The 17,006-nt window shown below is 42.3% G+C and overlaps 1 protein-coding gene across 10 annotated transcripts in view; it reads left to right on the top strand.

The window, feature by feature from the left end:
- Positions 1-17,006, top strand: part of KCNMA1 (potassium calcium-activated channel subfamily M alpha 1) — a 772,527-nt gene that overhangs the window by 747,502 nt on the left and 8,019 nt on the right. For 7 of the 10 annotated variants that reach the window (XM_025285139.3, XM_044942341.2, XM_044942299.2 and 4 more), the window contains 3 exons: positions 4,076-4,270; positions 6,896-7,014; positions 9,084-11,747. In XM_025285139.3, coding sequence (XP_025140924.3) covers positions 4,076-4,270; positions 6,896-7,014; positions 9,084-9,333 — 564 coding nt within the window. In that variant the 3' untranslated portion in view covers positions 9,334-11,747. Of the gene's footprint in view, positions 1-4,075; positions 4,271-6,895; positions 7,015-9,083; positions 11,748-17,006 lie in introns of those variants that run through there. The other 3 variants (XM_025285153.3, XM_025285152.3, XM_044942339.2) reach the window with 2 other exon arrangements.

Below are 17,006 nucleotides of genomic sequence, written 5' to 3'. Positions count from 1 at the left end.
GGTAGCAATATTTGATTAGGAGTCTATATTCTTCCTCTGTAGAATGATCTTGGAAGCTTTGTTGAAAAATTAACTGATGCAAAGTGTATGAGTTTATCTCTGGATTCTCAATTTGATTCCAGTGGTCCATAAGTCTATCCTTAGGGCAATACCATACTCTCTTGATTATAGTAGCTTTGTGGTGTGCTCCAAAATCAGGACGTGTGAGTCCTCCAGTTTTGTTTTTCCTTTTCAAGATGGTTTGGTTATTTAGGGCTCCTTGCAATTTCACAGGAATTTTAAAGTGAGCTTCTTCACTTCTATAAAAACGGTCTTTGGGATTTTGATAGCAATTGGAATAAATCTATAGATTGTTTGGGGGAATATTGCTATCTTAAGAATAGTAAGTCTTACAATCTGTGAACTTAAGATGTCTTTCCATTTATTTATATTTTCTTTATTTCAACAGTATTTTGTAGTTTCCAGTGTACTAATCTTATATCTCCTTGGTTAAATTTATTCCTCAGTATTTTATTCTTTGTGATGCTATTGTAATAAGAATTGTTTTCTTAATTTCATTCTTATGGTTTTCATTGGACGTGCATGGATTCACAAATGATTGGCTTTGTATTCTGCAATCTTAGTGAATTCATTTATAACCGAGAATACCATTTTAGTGGATTCTTTAGGATTGTCTATATACAAGATCATGTCCTCTGTGAATACAGATAATTTTTCTTCTTCAGTTTTTATATAGATACCTTTATTTCCTTCTAGCCCTGGCTAAGACCTCTAGTGCTATGCTTAATAGAAGTGGTGAGAGCTGGCTTCTTTATCTTGTTCCTAATGTAAAAGGAAAGCTTCCAATCTTTCACCTATAAGTCTGATGTTTTAATACATGTCCTTTTTCAGATTGAGGAAATTCCCTTCCATTTCTAGTTTTTTGAGTGTGTTTATCATGAAAAAGCATTGGATCCTTTTCAGGCATTTTTAAATTATATATATATATATATATATTTCTTTTAATTTTAATTGGAGGCTAATTACTTTACAATTTTGTATTGGTTTTGCCATACATCAACATGAATCTGCCACGGGTATACACGTGTTCCCAATCCTGAACCCCCCCTCCCACTTCCCTCCCGATACCATCCCTCTTGGTCATCCCAGTGCACCAGCCCCAAGCATCCTGTATCCTGCATAGAACCTGGACTGGCGATTCATTTCTTATATGATGTTATACATGTTTCAATGCCATTCTCCCAAATATATTCTTTTTAATTTCAATATCTTACATTTTAAAAGAATTGAATAAGTTGTATAAAGTCAGCTTTCTTATCATCTGATTTTTGTTTGTTAGAGATACTCACTATTTTTTTTAATTGATTTTTATTCTAAAACATATGCTTCCTAAGTTTTTCTTTTACTTCTTCCAGTTCTTCCAGTAAATATTAAAAAAATATTTATATTAGCTATTTCTCTCTGTACATTTGAGCAAGACAGAGGTCTGTTTTTCACCACGAAGTCATTAGTGTTCTGCCGTCCACACTTCATGCTGGCTAACTCCTCCCTGGGTGTTGATCTAGAAGGATAATTATAGCACAAAGGCCTTTGTCAAAGTTCTGTGTCGGGCACTCCCTTATTTAATGCGCCGCAGAGCTGAGGTCAGGTGAGGGGGCTTCTGCTTCTAACGCTGGTCTATTGAACTATAGAGAAGACAATTTACCTCTGACGACTTTGGGATATGTGTTTATATGTGTGCCCAGAACCAGTTTCCATGAGAGTTCACCTGTGATGGCCCACATGGCTCTGGTCACCACTCAGCATGTAGTCCCTATTAACCCTTGCTGGCTCTTTGCTAAGTTTAAATGGAGTCTTAGCATGGAGGCAGCCTGAGAAGTGCAGATTCAAGGGTGAAATGAATGGCCTTGGTTTGCAACCCCACCCCTCTACCCCACCAAAAAAAAAAAAAAAAAAAAAAAGCCAGAAAAGACTTTTTGAAAGGGAAAACTGGTCATGAATTGACCTGTCTTTTCATCAACAAAGGCCCAAGTTTCTTTTTTAAATTTTTATTTTGTATTGGGGTAGAGCAATGTTGTGATGATTTCAGATGAACAGAAAAGGGACTCTGCCATACATTTATGGTTATTTGTTCTTCCCCAAACGTCCCTCTCATCCAGGCTGCCATATAACATTGAGCAGAGTTCCATGTGCTAAACAGTAGGTGACAAAGGCCCGAGTTTCTGATATCAGTCCTGAAAGTATTTCTCAGTGCTCCCTGTGCACGAAACACTTTTCTAAATGCCTCACAGGCATTTATATAGTTATATAGTCCTTGTAACCCACTCTCAGAGAAGGCGATGGCACCCCACTCCAGTACTCTTGCCTGGAAAATCCCAGGGATGGAGGAGCCTGGTAGGCTGCAGTCCATGAGGTTGCTAAGAGTCGGACACGATGGAGTGACTTCACTTTCATGTTTCACTTTCATGCATTGGAGAAGGAAATGGCAACCCACTCCAGTGTTCTTGCCTGGAGAATCCCAGGGATGGGGGAGCCTGCTGGGCTTCTGTCTATGGGGTCGCACAGAGTCGGACACGACTGAAGCGACTTAGCAGCAGCAGCAGCAGTAACACACTCTATTATATTTTATAGATCGTGACACTGAGGCACAAAAATGAGAAATAACTTTCCGAAGTCATGCAGCTACTAAGTGGTGAGGTTAGCGCTGAACCCCTAGCCTGCCTCTCACCCCTTAACCACACCAGCAATAGTTCCTCCTATATTTGTCCTTCTTCAGCTTCTCTGCCCCCCAGGGAGCATCTAAGCTCTGGCAGATGATACCTTCTCCTTAGGGCCTGACTGGTTCTGAATCACTTTCCTAGTTTCCTGTTGCTGTTGAAATTTTGCACCACTTTGGGTGCTTTTGTGAGTACTTCAATAACCTAGGGATTCTAGCCTCACTAGCAGCTACCATTTTAACTCAGAAGTCCTCCTGGAATTCTTTGCATATAAACTTGATCTTAATCATGGTGCTTATTTTACGGATGAGAAAATCAAAGACCAGAAAGATTAGACAACCTCCCCCGAGATGTAGAACTATGATGGCCAAGCTGTAGAGAACTCATCCTTTACCTGGTTTGTTACCCACTAGATTTTTGCCAGGTGAACTGTCCAAAAAACTGCTGAAGTAAAAACGCAGCTGTCTTGCCTAACCTGCTTCAAAAGATCCATCCATCCTCAAAAGCCACAGGCAAACTTTAGCTTGATATTATTTAGCCTGTTTGATTTCTTCTTACACTTGAAAATGGAAAACAGACCCTTAACTGAGATTTTCCTTGAATTAGGCTGTGTGAAAAATGCCTTTTTGAGCTCTTTTATTTGACATCCTATTAATTTTTTAAAACTCCTATTGTTTTGTTCCTGACAGACCTGTTATGTTTCAGATGTGAGACAAATGTACACATTGAGGGAAACTTCCTTAATAAGCTATGTTCACCTCAGACCACAGAGGTTACTTAAAAACAAAAATACCAGGGTATCCACCTTGTCATACATTTATCTGGCATATTTAATTGATAGAAACTTCTGGTTTAGCCTATTATCAAAGTATGTGATAAATTGTTGAACACATGGCCTTAATGATGCTCTTGGCATCTCACTCTAAAGAGAGAAGTTCTACCATTGTTGGGGGAAGCAGCTTCCTGGCATGTAGGTTGCAGAAACTCAGAGGCCATCCTGCCTGGGTCAGGCTGCGTTTTAGTACATACGCCCAGAGTCCCTTAGCAAGCAGGAGAGGAAGCCGTATTTACATCCCTACTAGCACCAATTATGGGAAACACCAACCATTTCGACTTTAGCCCTTTAATAAAAATCCACTGAATTTCAGGTTTTAAAAGTCAGGCTCTCATGGCAGAACCAAGTAGGAGAGAAAAGAATGGAATAATTGGAGGCTGCTGTCTTTTCACTTCCCACATAAAACTATTTGAAGAGACAGGCCAGAACTTTAAACAGGAGACATCAAGAAAAGTAATTTGAATGTCGGTTGTCGTGACTTTAGGGTGTGTGCTTAAAGGACTTTGCTCCCGTCTCTTCCCAGACATACTTCAATGACAACATCCTTACCCTGATACGGACCCTGGTGACTGGAGGAGCCACACCAGAGCTGGAGGCTTTGATCGCCGAGGAGAATGCACTCCGCGGGGGCTATAGCACCCCCCAGACGCTGGCCAACAGGGACCGCTGCCGTGTGGCCCAGTTAGCGCTGCTGGATGGGCCCTTTGCGGACCTGGGGGTGAGTTCAGGGGGCAGAGGGCACCTGAGCCTGTTATGTGGAAATGACCAGATCTGAATGTGTCAGGCTAGCCCCCTGCCTTTGGTTCTTTCCACATGAAGAGAGCTATCAGAGGTGATGCTTGTGGTTGACTGTGTATCAGGCACTGTGCTTTATGGATTCATTCATTGAATCCCCACGGTGACCCTTTGGCATAGATTCTCTTATCACATGCTCTAAGGAAACTAGGGCTCAGAGAAACCGAGGACTGGCCCTCTCAGGGAATTTGCACCAGGAATGCTGGCTTCAGAGTCCATGGGCTTACTGACTCTCCTAGAGTATCTTCTGCCACAAGATGGGAGGCCTCAGGTGGTTTCAGAAGCACACAAGTTAGGAAACCCATTCTGCAGGTCTTAGCATGGATCAGGGCTGCTGCTGCTAAGTCACTTCAGTCGTGTCTGACTCTGTGCGACCCCATAGACAGCAGCCCACCAGGCTCCTCCATCCCTGGGATTCTCCAGGCAAGAACACTGGAGTGGGTTGCCATTTCCTTCTCCAATGCATGAAAGTGAAAAGTGAAAGTGAAGTTGCTCAGTCGTGTCTGACCCTAGCGACCCCATGGTCTGCAGCCCATCAGACTCCACCATCCATGGGATTTTTCCAGGTAAAAGTACTGGAGTGGGGTGCCATTGCCTTCTCATGGATCAGGGCTACTTAACCCCAACTGCACATTAATTGGTCTGCCAGAGTGCCTGAAGCAAGCTGGAATGTGGTGCCCAAAGGGAGGCATGGGTCACCTCTGCAGCGAGGAGCGGGGCTAGGGGAGAGTGACTAGTTCCAGCCTCAGAATTAGGAGAACTCAGTCTGGAATTAGAGACATAAGGGATCCACATGAGAGGCTATTTGTTGGGCCAGTGGGTCTAGAGACACATAATAAGCTATGGTGTTCTGAAAACCACTAATGTCAGGGTCAGGCCCAGAGTCCTGGCCATCAATGTTTTTTAAAAGCTCCTATGGACTTATATATCTCTGGAAGAGGGCATGGCAACCCACTCCAGTACTCTTGCCTGGAGAATCCCATGGACAGAGGAGCCTGGTGGACTACAGTCCAGAGTCACAAAGAATCAGACAGGACTGAAGTGGCTTAGCACACATGCACGTGGGCTCTTAATTCTGGATGTGGACTCAGCCACTCCCCCACTGCCCTCCCTGCTACAGAGGTGACCCCGACCTCCCTTTGGGCTCCACGCACCAGCCTGCTTCAGGCACTCTGGCAGAAGAATGCAGTCTTAATTGACCCTTATTCCCAGCCCAACTCCATGAATGTATTCAACGGCTGGAACCAGCAGTCTTAAGAGTCAGTAAGCCTATTGTATGAACAGTACTGCCTGCCACCTAGAAAGTCCAAATAGTGGAGAAGGAGCCAAGGAAAGGGTCACTTTCTCCATGTCTTCTGAAACCGGGATGCTAATTTGCACCGTGTTTTAGATTGGTGAGGGACAAAAATCTGTGTTAGACTTAGAGCTTCTTTGAAAGGTCATCTCCATAGCTAGTGGCTCTTTTTATCTATCATTTACTCACTGGTACACCTCAGTGGTAAAGAATCTGCCTTCCAATGCCAGAGATGTGAGTTCAATCCCAGGGTCGAGAAGATCCCCTGGAGAAGGAAATGGCAGCCCGCTCTGGTATTTTTGCCTGAGAAAATCCCATGGACAGAGGAGCCTGGCGGGCTACAGACCATGGGGTAGCAGAAGAGTCGAATATGACTTAGCGACTAAACAACAACGCTTTAAAAGAACAAAGACTTTAAATAATGGTAAGATCTGGTTCCAGTTGTGTTCTCAAGCATGAGGCCCATCTGGCAGTTTCAGTAACAGGAAGGACAGATGCAGTCACTTTATTCCCAGTGAAGTCAGCCCTTGGTGCCCTTCCTGTGTTAATGCCTGAAGCTAGCTGGCTGCAGGAAGCCAGTGCTTCTGGGTGAGTTTGCTTTCACATTCCTCATCTGGCTCCAGACCCTTGGAAAATGACTGTGAACTGATTAGAACTGTGAATCCCAGTTATTCAGCCTGCAGACCTCCAGCTCCTGGGGAAACACATTCTCTTCCACCCTTGCCATCTCCAAGGTCTGTAAATTGTGCTTTTCACACAGTCCTTCTCTGAAAGAGCCTATCACCATAGTACCTGGTGGGGTCTTTTCTTCTGGTAGTGATTTTAATTATCACTTGAGCAGTTTTGACAACGCGGTCAGATAACTGTGGTTGCAACTGAGCTGGGGCTAAACATCATCAACATTTTGCAGAGCTGATTTCTTCTCCTTAGCCGAACAGACATCTGAGACCTTCAAGCTTATATCATACCTTAAAGTAAGGAGAGGCACCAGCTCCTTAGAGCTCTCATTCCTGCAGATGAAAAACTGGAGAGAAAAGGAAAACCCATTCTTATTTGATCCCAAAAGTCACCAACATTGGTGTGGGCTATAAAGCACATTTAACTTCTTCAGCCACTGTTCCTCGGCACAGACCCTCTGACTCAGGAGACACTAGTGTGAGCTTTCATAAAAAGGCCCTTCCCTCCCACCCCCAGGACCTTTACTTTCAGGCAAATAAAAATGATTTTTCTCTCTGCTCTTTTGTTGTCTCCCAGGATGGTGGTTGTTATGGTGATCTGTTCTGCAAAGCTCTGAAAACATACAATATGCTTTGTTTTGGAATTTATCGGCTGAGAGATGCTCACCTCAGCACCCCCAGCCAATGCACGAAGAGGTGAGTATGTTTCTACTTTGCCCTCCCAAAGGCAGAGACAGAAATGCCCTCTCTTGTCTCCCACAAGGAGGGCAAAAGTCTACATGCGTGTTCTCAACATGCAAATTGCTCTGCCCATATTAAATCCAATGCTGACTTTGGTGGTGATTATGGGAAGCTTCTTTCTTTCATTACAATAGCAAGTATAAAGACATTGTGGGGAGAATTCAAGTTTTATGGGATAGTTCCATCCATCCATCACCTAATTACACAAGTCTGAAGGAAAACGTCCTCCAAACTCCTGCTACTGGGATAATTCTGTTGGTATCTCATATAGAAATATTTCATATTGCTACTGTTTAAGGTAAATGATTCCTTTGCCCTGTCTTAGACATATATATATACCTACACACACACACACACACACACACACACACACACACACACACCTGTTATTGTTGTCTAGTTGTTCAGTAGTGCTCGACTCTTTGCAACCCCACGGACTGTAGCTGGCCAGGCTCCTCTGTCCATGGGATTTCCCAGGCAAGAATATTGGAGTGAGTTGCCATTTCCCTCTCCAGGGGATCTTCCTGACCCAGGAACTGAACCCATGTCTTCTGCTTGGCAGGCGGATTCTTTACCACTGTACCACCTGGGACGCTCTCTCTCTCTATATATATATACACACACACACGCACACATGTATATATATTTAATTTTTATTGGAGTATAGTTGATTTGCAGTGTTGTGTTAGTTTCAGGTCCACAGCAAAGTGATTCAGTTATATATATATTCTATTTTCATGGACACATATATTTTTACTTAATGTATTTTTCAGTTGACTCACTTTTTTACTTTTATATATTTATTTTAAAGAAAACTGTGTATTATTGCCTGAAGCAGAAAAAAGATTACAGTTCATGTATGCTAGTTATATTTCTCTAATACATGTTAAAGTAAATTCATAGCAGCCTAAACTTAAAAGTACATCCTAGAATTGTCAAAGTCAGTGTGTTTGTATAATATACCTCAGGAAACAATGCCATAGAGATAGATGAGTGTTTCTCAGACCTACTTGCAGAGTAGAATCTCTGGGGGTGCTTTTTAAAAGTACTCTGATTACTCTGACTTAACTGGTATGAAATGAAAATATGAAGTTTGAATGCCCAGAGATTATGCAATAGAGCCAGAATTGAACATAATTTCTGTAGTCTAGCGGATTCTCAAAGTTAGGTGAGCATGAGAATCATCTGTAAAACTTATTAAAACACAAATCCCCAATGCAGAGTGTCTGACTCAGTAGGACTTGAGTGGAGTTGCTTAAGAATTTGCATTTTAACAAGGACCTACTGTATAGCACAGGGAACTATATTCAATATCTTATAATAACCTAAAATGGAAAAGAATCTGAAATAGAACATATATATATATATATATATATATATATATATAACTGAATCACTTTGCTGTACACTTGGCTGTATATCTGGCCAGAGAACCACACTTTTGAGATCCATTACTAGAAATGAAATGGTGATTTTTTAGTCATATCTGATATTAATTAGGGAAAAAGGTGATCTTTGAGAACAGTTAAAGCCTGAGGGACACATAGGCAGGGAGGTGTTTTATAGCTTTCCATTTAGTGAAATCCTTCACCAACGTTGATTTTTAAAAGATAAAGAGGGAGAGAGGACTAAGGTTTTGCTAGATGGTGGTAAACAAAGATACTGTGATACGGGTATGAGATTGTTGTAAGATTCTAGGATAAGAGATGCAGGGCAGTCCTTGAAACCTCCTGCATGCGCTTGTGCCTCTCGGGATCAGAAGGGAACTTGATACTGTACTGAAGTGGGTATACAGACCACAGGAAGCACCACTTGTTTCTCCCTTGTCTAGCGCTAATTCAGAATCTCTGGGAGGGCTTATGGCTGACTTCCTCTTTGGAGCTAAACAGATTTTGTTCCACTACGAAGATACTGTCTAAGGCCTTGGGCTGGCTGGAATCCTTGGGTAGACCTGGTTTGGCTCAGAGAGGTGGAATCTCCACCGCCTTATCCTCATTCTGTACTTCTTTGCTCTCCACATCCAGGTACGTCATCACCAACCCCCCGTACGAGTTTGAGCTCGTGCCGACAGACCTGATCTTCTGCTTAATGCAGTTTGACCACAACGCCGGCCAGTCCCGGGCCAGCCTCTCCCATTCCTCCCACTCGTCCCAGTCCTCTAGCAAGAAGAGCTCCTCCGTCCACTCCATCCCATCCACGGCAAACCGACAGAACCGGCCCAAGTCCCGGGAGTCCCGAGACAAACAGAAGTACGTGCAGGAAGAGCGGCTCTGATGTGTGTATCCACTGCCTCCGTGTGTGAAACTGTATCTGCCACTCATTTCCCAGTGGGTGTTTCCAACAGTAACTTCCCCCATTTTCCCCTGTAGTCCCCCCCTTTTTTTTTTACACATATTTGCATATGTATGATAGTGTGCATGTGGTTGTCATTTTTATTCCACCACCATAAAACCCTTGAGCACAACAGCAAATAAGCAGACGGACCAAAAGTTATTTATGATTCTAGGGGAAAAATAATCCAAAGACATGCTCCAGACATAAATAGCTCACTGCAGGAATGAGTTCACAGATGAGAAGGGAGTGCTTGTGATCCCCACGTCAGTTATGCAAAGCAAGTTTAGTTAGTGTAGAAAGTTTATTCTGATGTATCAGTTTTATCAGGGTGCTTTGGGTTTTGATTTCGTTGTTGTTTTCCTTTCTTTCCTTCTCTTGATTTTTTTATATATACACAATAATATATATATACACACACATGTATTTGAAACAAGCAACCCAAAAGCAACAGAAACATATCTATCGGTTGTTTCTACTCTCTGGGCCGAAGTATCTCAAAGCATTTGAAAGTCTTTCGCCATTTGTGTAGATGATGAAATGCACTTGCTTGTTAGAATATCGGAGATTTTTTTTTAGTTATTCACCAAGGCCTTTTGTCCCAGAGCTAGCTTCCTTTGAGAGTGTACAGGAACATTTCTACCCTTACTGTGGCGGAAAGACTAGTATTCCATTCTTGGATGTATCAAATGCAAGTCATTTCATTTAAGTGAAAAGAGGTTTGATTGCATATTGTTATTCTGTCTCCTTATGCTGCCATATGAATAGCTATGTTTTTTCTCTCACTTTTGACATTTGGGATGAAAAGCCATATGTATCATAAATATCAGATGTAAGTCATTAAAAACTGCCTTCCTGGGACTTTTACATCTTTTAAAAGGTGAATTACCTACCTTATGTACAGAATAAATAATGCTCAGGAAAGAGCAAGTATTTTTCCACGCATTCTCTGGGGACCTTTTTACTCCCCTTTGTTTGATCAGCTAGGGCCCCAGTGCCACAGAGGAGCAAGGGCTGGGGCCGTGGTAGAGAGAGAGGAAGATAAACCCAGCGGCAGATCATGCTTTTCTAGAAGCCAGCATGCTAAATAAATCAGAATGTAGGAGGATCAAGCCACAGTTGATTCCACAAAGACAAAAGCCAGCTTCAACTGTTGGTACAGCTGCATGGTGCTGGCTGATCCAGAGCAGAAAGCCAGTGGGAGAAATTCCTCATCGTCAGTTTCTTTAACGTAGCCAATCTACTTAGGCAGGTGAATGACAGTCATAGAGAAGGCCCCCTTGTCATTAACAGATGGGAGAGAAGAAAAAGAGTGCAACAGTGAGCCAAACACATTTTGGTATAATTCTTTTTTTATTTCATTTTCTTTCTTTCTTTCTTTTTTTAAACAGTTAGTAAGCATGAGTAAAAAAGTAGAGAAATACCCTTTTTTCAATATGCAGTTTTCAGATATTTTATGCATGCAAACCATGCTTTAGGCAATGTACAGTAGGTCTTAAATATTGGCCAACTCCACCATAATCAAATTCTTGTGAGGATGGACTAGCCTTGGGCTGCTATATATATAAATATATATATTTGAAATGTTTATTTGAAAACAAATTTCAGTGAACAGCACAGGTGTTGGGGGGGGGGGAGGAAAATGGCACAGCTGTAACCATCTCTAAAAAGGTGTTTTTATGGTGAATGTTTTGGGTTTAGATTTTGAATCCCCTGTCCCCCTAAGCATGATAGTTTTTGAGATCTGCTTGCTGTGTGAATTGACAAGCACTTTTACTGACGAAATAGTGAGGCTTAGTCAAAATCTCCATCCCCACACCCAAGACAGGGCAAGGCAGTATTCCAATCAGTATTCGAGTGGGCAGTCATTGTATACATGGATATTAAAAAGCCCTATGAGTGTAAGATTTTTTCAAATTATTTTTGTCCCTATGTATTGATTTATACATTACATACAACTATCTTTTTTATATATAATTATATATATACACATATATACGTATATATATGTATATGTATATATATACATACACACACATATCCCCTAGTTTTGGATCATGAAGAGCTATTCATGCATTCTTTGCAAAGGAGGTTATAAAGTTATGCCCTCAGAACATTTATAACTATAAGAATGTGCCAGTTAAAGTGCTCAACAGGAAATATGACAGTTTAAAAGCGTTGTAAAACTCACATAGCTTACTTCTCTCTCTAAAGTGCAACAAGGATGAATAGAATGGGCCAAGGTATGACAATTAATGGTTCTGCATGACCTAGCCACTGCTGGGGGTTTTCTTCTATAACGTTGTCCTTGTGAAAACTTTTGTGAAATTAAAAAAAAAAAGGAGTTACAAATTTTATTCTGTTATTGGTTTGTTTATTTTTATTTTTATTGTTCTGTTTGTGGGTTTATTTATTTTGTTTTGCTTTTTTTCCCCCTCCCCCCCCTCCTCTCCCCTTCCTTCTTCTCCCCCTTCCTCCACTTTCTAAATTGCTCAGTGCAATGAGGCTGTCCTGCTGCTACTGCTAGACCCCTTAGAGTTTGTTTTGGTGTTCTTGGGGTTGGGGTTGGGTAATCTGGGGGGAACTTCTCTCCATCTGGCTTGCCTTTCAATCTGCACGTGGCCTCCCTGCCCACCTTGGTACCTTGCTCCAAGTTCAAAAGCATTTTCCCATCAAGAAACCCAGCTTCCTCCACCTCCCCCCATTACCATCACCCCAACCGAGTACCCCATCAGTCTGTCCACATCTCTGTGTTTATCTTGGCAAGACCAACTAAATCAAGTGACAATGCCAAGTGATAAACTTTTCTGGAAAACATTTGCAGCTCTTCCACTTGGCAAACCTGCTTCTTGGTGAATAGTTTACCCTCCTTTCGATTTAAACCAGGAGGATTATTAATGGTTAAAAAAAAAAAATTTGGTCTTCTTGAAGTTGGATCAGAATGACTCCCAAATTAAAGCTGTTCAGCTATATGTATCAACTCAATAGCCCATACCCAGTTATCTGGGGGTTGATGATTCAGTCTCTGTATTACCTGGGTCTCTTCTCCCACCTGCCTTTCAGACATTTGTGAAATCCCAACCAGAGATTGGGCAGATAGAGAGAAGTAAATCCAAAATGCGTTTTATATACATTCTGTTAGCAGCTATGATGAGATGATCTTGTGATGGGAATGGAGGGGGAACAGACTGACTTGCAATGAAATTTGGGGATATTCTCTGGACTTCAGACATACAATTGAAAGTTGATTATACTTGGCTAATGATATATTCAGTGATGAAAAAGGGATCATTATTACTTCTATTTTTTATGAGTCCAAACTACAATATTGTTCTTTCCTCAGTTGAATGAAGACTCTCTTCCAGTGTTTTCCATGTGACCCCCAAATTCTCATCCTTCTTTCAGGTTTTCTTAGCAAGGAGGCATTCAAGGTTTTCATGTGATACCTCTCCTCTTCCTTCTCCCCACCCAAAGAATAAGTAGGTCAGGGTGGAAAGTGAAAGGTTATTTGAAGAGAAAGTATGTGTACTTAAAGAGAACAACAGCTAGAAACTCAATTATCTGCACCATTCTAAAAGAGAAGCAATTTGTAAGCCATTCAATTCAATTTGTTTTAGGCTTTGAAAGGGGTGAAGCTGTAGTAAATGGATAGACCAGGAGGCACAGTGAAACCTCATCCTCAACACTCAGGTGATCATGAAATCAACATCCCAGGCCCCTTCCTGAAGCCAGTTCAAATGGATAGAGAGAGACTTGGACCCTTACAGTTAGATTTCTACCACCATTAGGAGAGGTTTCAAATTCTGAGTTTGTTTAGTCACTAAGTAGTGTCCAACTCTTCTGCGACTCCATGGACTGTAGCCCGCCAGTCTCCTCAGTCCATGGATTTCCCAGGCCAGAATACTGGAGTGGGTAGCCATTTCTTTCTCCAGGGGATCTTCCAGACCCAGGGATCGAACCCAGGTCTCCTGCATTGCAAGCAGATTCTTTGCCATCTGAGCCACCAGGGAAGACCATACAGGCTATGACCCAGAACCTTACTCTCCATATGTGCTCAATAAGTTTTTTTGAAATAAATTGATCTTAACTATTGTTATATCTTTAGTCATTTGATAAATTGTCTTCACCTCCTTGGTTTATCTTACAAAAATTCAAGGAATGCCTGTAGGTGTTTCACAGTGCTATCATGCTGTTGGCACTTTCTTGGGCTGAGTACACAGCTTCTGAGAGAAGGGAACAGTCCTGTGAGTTCAGTGAGAGGAGAGACTTGACTGTGCCTTCTGCCAGCATCATCAAGATCCCAGATGACCAGAAAAACCTTTTGACTGGCTCCTCTTCAGCATGGGAAAAGCTGAAAGGTGTCTGTATCCCAATAGAGGCAATTAAATCAACCTGCCAGGTTTCTATAGCAACAGGCTCCTGAAGGAGAAAGAAGAGGGTGAAGAAACTTCAGGGACTGCAGAAGTCAAGACAGGGTAAAAAAAAAAAAAATCAGTCTCTCAATCAGCTTCTTTCAGCCCATCACTGCTTTGTCATAAGGTGATGAAGTAGATGTGGGCACCCGTCACTAACCTGGCAGACTGTGTCCCACCATGAAGTTGTACATCCATCACCTAGGGAGGTAAGAGGGATTATTCCCTGCCACTTGAAAGAGAGGAGTGAAAGTCAGTCTTTATTGAATGTCAGGAGGGGGCAGTTGTTCTGCTTAGGGAACGGCAGCATCAGACTTACAGTTAAAAGGGGTCGCACTGGAGAACTGCAAAGGAGCAAGACAGCTTTTATAAGGGAAAATTACTCTGATTCTATTGCAGTTTTCATTTCTAGCCATACTTTGTCCATGGAAAGGAAAGGAGACAGTAGGGGTGGGTGGGGTCCACTGGGGCCTTGGGGTCTGCTGGGCAGAGGGCGAAGGCCAGACTAGCTCTCAGAAGCTCTCACACAGTATTACCTTTGAAGGATTGAGCTCTTTGTTAGCTCTTACTGTTCTCAACTATTATCTCTATCCAAATGGAATCTTTCCCTTTCAAACCCTTTCTGTTTCAACCTCAGCTAGTGGTATAGCAAGAAAAGGCCCAATTATTCCAAATACCTTTGCTGTATCATCATCTCCCTTTTCATGTGCTCTTCTCTTGGGAGTGTTAAGAGAAAAGGCCAGATCCCACAGCACTGACAACCCACAGCACCAGAAAACCCAGCAGTTATGTCAGCCCAGATCACAAGCCCTTGTCTGCCATAGCCCACTCCTCTGGGATCCTTCATGGCTGGAGGAAGTCCTGACCCTTATTCTAGACCTTCGAAGGTCAGTGATGAAAGTAGCAACGGAAGACATGGATGGCTTGCAGGTGGGGTAGGGCACCTGCCAAGTTGAAAGCCAATATTTCAAAGACACAAGTACCACTGAATGTTGTCACCCCTTCCTTTCCTCCTCTTCCTAAGGAGGGATATCCAGTCAAATCCTTCTTCACCATCTCTGCTGCCACAATCCCCATTCTTCTGGCCAGCCCCCAGGTTTACACACCTCAGTTCTCCACCCCTAGTTCATCTGTAATCACACCAAAAGGTATCACCTATTCTTATGTCCTTTGGCACTGAGAGTACTCATATTCATGCTAACCTTATGCATGGTTAACTAACTGTAACTAAAAACTAACACACTCCAAGTGCTTACCATGAGTCAGACACTCTTCTAAGCACTTTATGTGTATTAACTTATTCAGTTCTCCAGAGAACTTCAGATGGAGATGCAGTTAGTATTCCCATCTGAAAGGTACAGAAATCAAGGGACAGATTTGTTCAAAGTCACCCAGCCAGGAAATACCAGAGATGTGTTTAAAACTAAAGTCCATGAACTTTATGCTATAATGCCCCCTAATATTACCAATAACACTGATAGCCTTAGCAGCTCACATTGATGTATCATATATGTAGATAAGTGCTTCGTGGACACTAACCCCTTTCATCCAAACAACACCATTAGAAAGACCATTAGCCTCATTTTACAGAAGAGAAACTGAAGTTAAGATAAATTATGTAACATCTCACTCAGAGCCAGGAATTAGTATGTGAGAGAGCCAGACGCTCTCACAGTAGCCAGACCATAGGTAAGATGCTTGGCCTTCCGTACTGTCTATGCCATCTCCTTGGTTGCAGCGGATGGCTTGTGGCCTGTCTGGTCTTGAAAGGTGATGCCTCCCAGTGGCAGTGTCCTGACTCTCTGCAGTCATTTTCTGGGTTTGATCTTATTCCACCAGCCTACTTGTCACAGACTGAAATGCCACTCCTTCCTTGACTTGAGGCACGTCACACATTCTACTCACAGTGATGGAACCATGTATCACATCTTCAAGAACTTATTAACAAATGAATTTCTTTTTCTTTGACAGGGAGGAGGGCCTCAAAACCAGATCCATTGCCCTTCTCATTCTAGGGATAAAAATAAAGCCCCCAGAAGTCTTTCTGGCTTGTGGGATATGACAGGGAGAGGAGACCAGCTCAGGGCTTTGGACTGACCTTGGACCACTCCAACACTCACTTGAATTCCTTCCCTGAGCACTCTTCCTTATGGCCAGTTTTGTAAGCACCCAGTGATGCAGCTCCTTCTTTGGAAGGCACAGTTTGATAACCCAAGGTGTCATTGTCAAAGCAAGGCTCTCTCCACTGGAGCAGAATGACTGGCAGTCATTACAGTGTGGTTCCTGTCAAGCCTTTTGGGAGAAGCACCTTTGCCCCTACCCATTTTAGCATCCATCTGTTTCCATTTCTTCAACATCTTATCTAACCGAGTCTCCAACAACACAGCTGTTTATATCTTACAAGGCACCTGAATTAAAAAGCCTGTTTCTCAGGCTCATCACCAGGATATGCTTTAAAACAACTCCTTTCTGTGCAGAAGCTGAATGGCCAACACAGGGATGACTCTGCTTAGCTTATTTTTATGGCAAGAAATGTAAAAGGAAAGAAAGAAAGGCACTTAAATGGGGAAATAATGTTCTCTTTCTTACAGACAGCAGAAGGAAATTGATACTCTCTCTGCCGTGAAAGGTCAAAATGCCAACTTTGAGTTGAACTGTAAAGACTAAATTCTGAACAATTATTCTCTTCAGCAGTTGTAAAAATTTCAGCAAATTGCAGCTGTCTTAGGTCTTTCACCCAGAAGACCTACTCGTTTCCATCAGCAGAGTTCACTCTCCCTTCCAACCTGGCATGTCCAACCTAGCACTAAATCCTTTTGCAAAATCAGTCCACAGAAGGGTACAGCCAAAACCAAGAGCAGCTCAGGCAAACAGCACAGACTCTGGGTTCAGCTCTTCTGAAAATCATCCTTACACGTAAACCATTGGAAAAAGTCATAGTTTGAAATTGTTTCATCGGCCTGGCAATGCTTTTAAAACATGATAACCATCATACTTTACTCCTCTCTGAAAGGTTAGTTTAATCGTAGATCACAAAAAAATTGGTTTCCACAAATGCGTAATGGTTCATCTATGTCACACTTGAACTAAATGGTTTTTTAAATGGAGCTGAAATTATTTTGATGTGTACACAGTCCTGGATTTCTATACAACCTTTTTTAACCAGCCCATCAGGAACCTTGCCTCTAAAGCCTCATTAATAAT

Source organism: Bubalus bubalis, chromosome 4 (genome assembly GCF_019923935.1).
Source record: "Bubalus bubalis isolate 160015118507 breed Murrah chromosome 4, NDDB_SH_1, whole genome shotgun sequence".
NCBI lineage: Eukaryota > Metazoa > Chordata > Mammalia > Artiodactyla > Bovidae > Bubalus > Bubalus bubalis.
The sequence above is the reverse complement of the archived record's forward strand: the minus strand, read 5'-3'. Positions and strand labels throughout refer to the sequence as shown.